Source organism: Sceloporus occidentalis, unplaced genomic scaffold, assembly GCF_023333645.1.
Source record: "Sceloporus occidentalis isolate IW3139 unplaced genomic scaffold, rSceOcc1.0.p SCAF_30, whole genome shotgun sequence".
Lineage (NCBI taxonomy): Eukaryota > Metazoa > Chordata > Lepidosauria > Squamata > Phrynosomatidae > Sceloporus > Sceloporus occidentalis.
In genome coordinates, this window is record NW_028317010.1 from 7,080,596 (window position 1) to 7,089,286 (window position 8,691).

Consider the following 8,691-nt stretch of genomic DNA (forward strand, 5'->3'; position numbering starts at 1 on the left):
CCACACCCACCCTAATCACACCACCAACCCATTTCCCCAGGTCTGTTTCCAATGAGCCATGTCTGGAATTGTAAGTGTACGCTGCGATTACTGTATTCTGAGCTTTCAGTGAATGTGATTTTGTACTGTACATGAATTGCACCTGAAAAGTATTTACAAATGTATGTAAATATGTGCCACTTCAAATAGATATTTACCTGACTATGTTTTTTTGTATTAATAAAATACTGACTCATGGACCATTAGAAAATAGTTGCTTTCAATTGACTTAAAATGAGAGTGTTTCTGAGCCTGTGTGGCGTGTGTCCTGGGTTAGGAATAGTCTCCAAACACTTGGGGGATAGATATTGCCCCTCAGCTCATACTGCGAAGGGCACTTTATATTGTTAACGCTGCTAATAGTGTTCTCTGCATCTTTCTTTGGGGATTGGGCCTGAGTATCCACTCTGACTCCTGCAGCTGCAATTATTATTTTCCATTGTCTGTTGGTTTCTTGTAAGTCATAAGTGACTTAGGTCATATCCATGAATGTATGGCCCTAAATTTCCAGAGAAGTTTAGTTTGGGAAGGAGGGGTATAGTATTGATGGGATGCTAATTCCTTGCTCTTTGTCCAGTCTAAAAACACAAAGCAATGTTCATCTCACTGGAATCTAACGTGGTTGGTTTTGTTTGGTTTTAAGAAATTTCATATCTTAGCCTTTCTTCACCACCCAAATTACATTGCCTCCTGTTCTCTATATAACCAAGAAATATTCCTAATATTGGTTTTAATGAATCCACTTCACACTCTCCAAACCAGTCCTACAATGTGTGTGTATATGTGTACATCTCTCTATCTATCTATCTATCTATCTATCTATCTATCTATCTATCTATCTAGATAAATTTATATATATAGATAGATAGATAGATAGATAGATTAAAATGACACAGTATATATGTTACCATATAGTTATTTTATGTAAACGATGCTGAACTTTAGTAGTTTTTTGCCCATAGCTGCTGTGTCTATAACTATATGAACTGCCAGCTTGCAGGGCCAGGTTCAGTCTGGTATTACATGTGTATAGGTTTATTTAGACTATTATGGTTTATTAGTCTGTACCATCTAGGCATGTTACAGAAGTTAGATTGAAGGTAAGTCACCAGCACTGCTGTTATACAAAATATCCACAAAGGCTCCAGCTACTGCAGAGTACAACTCCCATCAAACTGAATGAGCCAATGATTTAGGAACTGTAGTCCATAAATACCAGTAGATACTTATCTGGTTTTCTCCTCTACATACATAATCTATAAACAAGCTGAGTGATAGAATTGTTTAATAGCACCTCCTGTACACAGGGTAATGGGGTGGAGGGATCTAGCAAAGAGTAGGGGCTGTTAATATAGGAAACTCATTAGCACCACCTACAGACTCCTTTAATCTGAAGGAGTTCTCAGGATAAACTGGAACTCAGCCAAACACAATTATTCAGGGAGCCCACAGCTCTAGGCAACAAAGCCACCGTTAGGGGAACCAAAAATTACCAGGCATCCCAAATGCCATAGTCACACAGTATACACAGCATTTTATATGTTAGGATATATTTAGATGCGGATTCTGGAGGACCTTTGTAAAGCCTTTTTCATCGGAACCTGTGTAAATTAGTTTTAAACTAGAAGAATAAAGAAAATAAAGGTATGGTTTTCCTTTTTTTTCCATGATGACTGCAGTTTGATTTAACATGGTTAAATAGCAGTATTTATTTATTTGATTTTTAATTTAGAACTTATAATGATATATATATATTTTTATATATATTTTTATAAATATTCTCAGTATATTCTCAGTATATATATATATATATATATATATATATATAGGTTCTATTAAGTATGTTGAATTTTTAAATATACACTTATTAATAAACAAAGGAAATTATCATATATGCACCAAAAAATAACAGACCCGAACTGATCAGATGTATAATTTTTAATTCACAAATTTTGCTTCTCTTGAAGTAACTTTGGAAGCAGGGATTTTCTTTAATCTTATATAACCAAGAATTAAAAATCATGTTCAACCATTAAAATATTTTAACATGAATTTTCGTTCTTTCCAAAATCATCTGCCGTTATCACTTTATTAATATGCATTATATATAGAATGAGTTGTAAATGTGCATAGCGTTTTCTTAAAGTTTAAAAACACTAAGTAACCTGAAAATTAGTTGTATGTTTTATTTCTATCTGTACATGTGCATAGTATACTTTATGTTTTGCATTCAGGACTATTAAATATATATAAATATATGTATTAGCCTAACTATAATTTAATTTCGTTTTTTAGAATATTTTCTAGCTATTTTTCAACATAAAAAAACATTAGCTTTTATACTAACCCTTAGCCCATAAGAAAATTACCCTGTTATCCGATTATAAAAATGTTTTACTTTCAAAATTATTGATTATAATGTGTAGGTTAAAAACTTTCTAACTTTAAAAATGTGTTTGTTTTTTTCTTTGACTGTTAAATAAACGGAATTTTAAATATTTTACGGAATGAATATCCCTAGTATGTGGGATTTTTGTTTCATTGAGCAAATTTAATGTATAGATAATGCCTTACTCACCAACAATCAATATATACGTTTGTGATTTTTTAAATTTCCAATTATGTTCATTTATAGGATTAATTGTGTTATATATTTAGAATAATTATTTAGAAAATTAAAGCATACGCAGTTAAATGCCGCTTCACTTTTGTGTAGTTTGCATGTGACTCCCCACACATTACATTTGTAAACTCATTATTTAGATTTAAGAATAAAACAAGAAAATATATATTAATTATGCTGCACAATATTAATAATTTAGGTATATATAATTATGGACAATTAAGTGATCTCAAGCGATCTCAGATCTGTGGCTCATTCTCTTTGTTTCGTGTAATTTGCATAATATTTCTTTCTTAAGATTGGGCAACGTTCCCCATCCCCCCTGCAACACCCACCTACTAAAAGCCCCACTCGGGGTGCGTTCCACAGCCTGTGGGGCACTTTCACTATTCTACACCGAAGTCTCCTCTTTCCCAGGGTCAGACACCTTTCCTTAAGACTGCATACTTTGGTAAGATGATGCCTTCAGTTTTACAATCTCTTTCAGCGAGTTATCTGTATCCATAACAAGGAACAGAAGCTTATTTGTATAGATAAAAACTGACAAACATAGCGATTTTTTAACATTTTTCCGCAAAGTTAAATAATATCCAGCGTGTGATCAGCGTGGTGATAAGTATCCTAAGAAAATCTTGAACTAAATGTAGAATTATTTAAATGCACATGTGACAATACAATAAAGAAATATATTTTTAGAAACATAACATCTGCGATTGTTATTCGGCAATATTCATTTTATCCACGAGGTGGTGTACTTGATGACATAAGAGTTGATTAAAATCCCGATTGTATTAAAACTCTTAAAACTTCGGCGCATACATTTGTGAGAATGATGCAAGTAAATAACTGTGTTATATATAGCCTAGAATAATTATATCCAATGGATATAGGGCAGTGCATGGGTTTGCTATTCACTATCTCTTCATTTAATAGCATTAGTGGCTTTTCCAGATATAACTAACTAAAAAATGTCTTGTGACCATAGTTGATAAACTGCCTTTATCTGTAATAATACAGATATTTACATTTTATGTTAGTCAAGCATCCTGTTTAGTATATTGTTATAAACAATGATATCACAGTCCAGATAACACCCTAATTTGTAATCAGAATTTGCCAGTTTAAGTTTTGATCTTGCAATAGATCAATCTTTTCTTACAGCAGCCACATTTACCCCTTGAATACCCATGAGAGATGTTGGCAAGTAAAATGTTAAGAATAAATGTATTAATAGACAAGACTGATTTTTTTTTTGTGAATATTTAAATGGTGTAGCTGGGATTGACACATTATGTACAATTCTGTAAAACCTTTAACATGGAGATAAGTGGAGAACCGAATGTGGAACACGCTAACAAGATCTTATAGTGTCAAGAGAAAACTGGAGATGTTCCCAAAAGGGGATGAAATGCCCTGATTTGGAAAAGAAAGATCCATGTGCTTGTATACTTAGGGATACAAATATATACAAGAGCTTCTGCTTCTGTAAGAGTTTAAAATTGGGATGTGTTTAGGATATGTCTCTGGTAGGGACATTAAAGAAAAGTCTTGATGCAGCTTAAATATTTAGATCAAAAATATGTTTATTTTAATATGCAAGGCCTCAGGCACAGAATTGTAAATGCCACTATATGTATGTGAATTAATTGTGGCCCATTCAACTTGGAACCATTCAATGTGCACGGGATGGGTGCATGGAAGTGTGTAGTGTCTAATATAAGAAGAAACTGTAGAGCGATTTTTTTAACCGATACATGAAAGCAATTTATGTAAACGTTTTCCATTGTCAGTTTGTATAGAAGTTGTCAGTAAGTCATGCTTTAATTAAACTCAAATGTGTTGTCCCAGATTTATCGTCCTCATGTTCATCTTATGATAATTAGGCTGATCTTAGGCGCAGTTTTTCAGAATCAGTCCTCGAGTATTCCCAACTTTTAAGCTTTCATGGGCTCTTCAAATCGGTTAGTCTTTGAAATGTATTCAATAAAAAGCGGTTTGCTCTTGACTCCATAACTGACTCATGGTGCTTTTATACAGAAAAACCTCACCAAGTTGGACCCACCATAACATTTAGTTTATTCACAGAGATGTTTTAATTAATTGATAGGCAGGATAAGACTACTATTTAGTCTCATCCAGCCTATATTATGAGGTCCTTTGCTCCTCAGATTTAGGTTAGGACTTTTTCTTCTGTTAAATTATTATGGTACGATTAACCTGGGTGCACACAAATTTGGTAATGATCCAGACAGACCTTGTAGTAATGGGCCCTCTTTACCTAAAGTATGGGTTTGTCTTAGTCTGTCTAGTTTTGTCATACCCTACTCTTCTTTAACGGGCACTTTAATTGTTGCTAATAATAGTAATAATAATAATAATTAGGACGAGCCATATCCCTCATATCGCTTGTTTCTGTTACTGTAAAACATCTTTCCCAGACCATAAGTCACCTTCTCTCTCACCAGCCTTTCTAGAAAACCCCCATCAGGTTCTTTTTCTGAACCTGTGGCTAAAAAACGTTCCACCGCACAGCGCAGCCAGACACTTTCCAAAACGGATCTCATTCACTATTCTTAGGGCTTTCTTTCCAGCAGACACTCAGAACAGAAAGTCTTATATTCCGTTAGTGTGAGCTATTTTTTTTTCTCCTTCCTCACTTGCGGTTACAATAAGCTGCCAAGAGAAAATGAGTAGGTTTTACTGTACATCTTCGGATCCGCTCGTTGTTTCCGAAGTTTAATTTTTCCGGAAGGTTTCCTATATATGGTGGAAGGAGGCGGAGGAACTCTACGCTCCGGATCTTTGCCTTTTTAGGTGAGACCTGCCTAAACCGGAATCCCTTGGAGAGTGTGCAGTGTAGGAAATTGGTGTCCAGAAAAAAAGTGTGCCTTTACACCGCAAGCATCCTTTACCCGTTACAAATACAGCGCACGCAATGCAGAGACGCGCTCTGTAGTTCTAAGCTACAATGTATCTGACAAGCGCTCCATTCATCCCCAGAGAGCGCGCTGTAGCTCCGCCCACCTCCCCCATTCATACACCGGCACAGCTAATGCTGATTTCGTGACAACACGATGGGCGGGGAGCCCTGCCCCTGTTCCTCAGTCCTTATATGGTCAGTGACGTAGCAGGCATTCAAAGCTACTGAATAAATACTTAACTGCAACACTTTCCATTTACTGAGCACTGCAATTGATTAACAGCTCTGGAAAGGATACTAGTTACAGTAACACTACCCATTAAGAACTGGAATCAATGAGATCCTCCCATGTTTATTATTTTTTGCTACTTTGTATATTAGTTTTATTTATTTTTTCGGATACGATTATAGAGGAGAACACTTGCTTCTAGTTGTAGAGGAGTTTTCAGGGACTTTTTTTTCTGGTGTACCAGGGCAGTTGGTGAGATGATGACTGCCAAAACTGTAGAGAAAATCCCAGTGACTCTAGGGGGGTTTGTGCATCAGATACCTGAAAGTATGTACCAAATGGATGAATCGCCTTTGTCAGCATCGGTTACAATCTTCCCTAATGTTGATTTGGGAGGAACATTTGACCAGATGAGCAATGTCACAGGAGGTAAGCTGGGTCTTCAATTCCTTTATTCTTCAGCCTTGTTCCTGAAGAAAGGCATTACTTGTATAATGGTGATGATCAAAAGTGTTTTCGGTGCTTATTTTCAAAATATTGTGCTTGTTTGTTATTTTGTATGGCTATATAAGTAGATGTGTAAATCATAACTTCATGTGTAAGTTGGAGTGGTGGGTCATTTTATCTATTAAGAGGAACAGATGTGGGACACAGCATCTGGTCTTTGATCGGTATATTCTGTTAACAGGTGAAATGCAGGATCACCATTTTTCCCATATAACAAAGTTCAGACAGTTGACAAACTGTTTGGATTGTCCTGCACAGATTAAGGGGGAAAACATATCAAGAATCTCCTGTAAACGTTGATTTATTTCTAGACTCGCAGAGCTTAATCTTGTAAAAAGAGATGACATACAGATATAAAAGAGTGCAGTGAATTCATGTTATCAGAACGTTTTCTAGAACTCGATTAACTGAAATGCGTATTTCTTTTCTTTCTGTTTAAAGATGGAATGATCAATGTTGATATGAACGGTGAGAAGAGACCCCTCGATCTACCTTATTCCACCAGTTACTCTTCCACACCCCGCAATCAGACTTTTACTTATATGGGAAAATTTTCCATTGACCCCCAGTATCCAGGGGCCGGATGGAATCCTGATGGCTTCTTTAACATCGTCAGTGCTGGGATCCTGGGAGTGACACCTTCTTCATCATCATCCACAACTTCTTCCAACGCTTCCTCGGTGTCTCCCAACCCTCTGTCTAACAGCCTGAGCTGCAGCATGGCCCATAACCAGAGTGACCTGGATCATATGTACTCTCCACCACCGCCACCATACTCCAGCTGTGCAGAGATACCTGTTTACCAGGACCCAGCCTTCCTCAGCACATCCACTGGGACATCGTTGGCATATCCTCCTCCTTCATATCCTTCCCCGAAGGCAGCTTCAGATGGTACAATTTTTAATATGATCCCGGACTACCCTGCTTTCTTCCAACCTCAGTGCCAAAGAGACATTCACTCCATGCCTGACCTCAAGCCTTTCCCGTGCCCCCTGGACCCTATCAGGGTGCCACCACCCCTGACCCCACTATCCACTATCCGAAAATTCAACTTAGGGGGTAGCAGTTCCGAGGGATCCAGGATGCCAAGCGCATATAGTCCACAGAACCTGCCCCTACGACCCATACTCAGACCTAGAAAGTACCCTAACCGCCCCAGCAAAACCCCGGTGCACGAGAGACCGTATCCTTGCCCGGCCGAGGGCTGCGATCGCCGCTTCTCTCGCTCCGATGAGCTAACAAGGCACATCCGCATCCATACCGGACACAAACCCTTTCAGTGCCGAATCTGCATGCGCAACTTCAGCCGCAGCGACCACTTGACCACCCACATTCGTACTCACACCGGGGAAAAACCCTTCGCCTGCGACTACTGCGGGAGAAAGTTCGCCAGGAGCGACGAACGCAAGCGGCACACCAAGATCCATCTCCGACAGAAGGAGAGGAAGAGCTCCGCAAACGGAGCCACAGCGGCGCCTAGCGGCGGAACTGGACATGAGCGCCCTCTCAGCCTCAGCCCCCCAGCTGCGGGCAACATCTGCTCTGCCACTTCCAGCAGTGGCCAGATGGGACCTTGTCCTAGCAGGACTGCCTAAAACAGACAATTCTACCACTGGTAGACAAGGAGAACACGGAGAGATCACTGCCATTCTAGGGGATACCAGCATGATGACTTTCATATTATGTGTGTCACAGTATCCTAAAAACAGTTACCAGATGTGGCTTTCCTTCAGTGTTAATCATGTAAGTTAAAACAGCACTGGTTTGTTAGGGAATATTAGAGCTCTGTTTGTTAGTTATTTGTTCGTTCTTATGTTATTATTCATAAAAGAGTACCACTACAGACCACAAGCCAAAAAAAAATGTTACATACACAAAGACTGGCACTGTACCCTCCTAATATTCTGAATGGAAATAGCTTGTGTTCTAGGAGGTTGTTTAGTAATAATAAGATTGATGTATAAAAGTGATTCTGATGTAAAGTTTTACAAGTGGATTTGTCATGATCGTCCTGATCATTGGACCATGTCATTGGTTATTACCTCCTTTTCAAACCTTACACCACAATCACTTTTTCTATATAACAATAATTGTCTTGCACTCACTCCTATAGTATAAAATTTAGCTGCTTGGGGGCCAGAAAAAAACAAAAAAAGGTGAATTATAACTATGCTGGTAGTTACACATACCAGACTGATATGTATGTTACTTCTTTACAGTTTCTTGCATAGCTTTTGGTGCATAAAGGGTCAAAAGTGGTCTTAAGTGGTTCTGGATCTCTAAGATCTGTTTGAATTGTGTGTCAGGTATATCTTTTAAGGCTACTAACAGTATGATTTTTTTTTTGTTTCCTGGTTTTGTTACAATCAGGAA

At 37.9% G+C, this 8,691-nt stretch overlaps 1 protein-coding gene across 1 annotated transcript; it reads left to right on the forward strand.

Moving 5' to 3' along the window:
- Positions 1 to 6,068: 6,068 nt before the first annotated feature.
- On the forward strand, positions 6,069 to 7,913 carry EGR2 (early growth response 2). Its single transcript, XM_089486815.1, has 2 exons — positions 6,069 to 6,240; positions 6,760 to 7,913. Exons 1-2 carry the CDS (start codon positions 6,069 to 6,071, stop codon positions 7,911 to 7,913), a joined length of 1,326 nt encoding a protein of 441 aa, XP_089342941.1.
- The last annotated feature ends 778 nt before the right edge of the window (positions 7,914 to 8,691 follow it).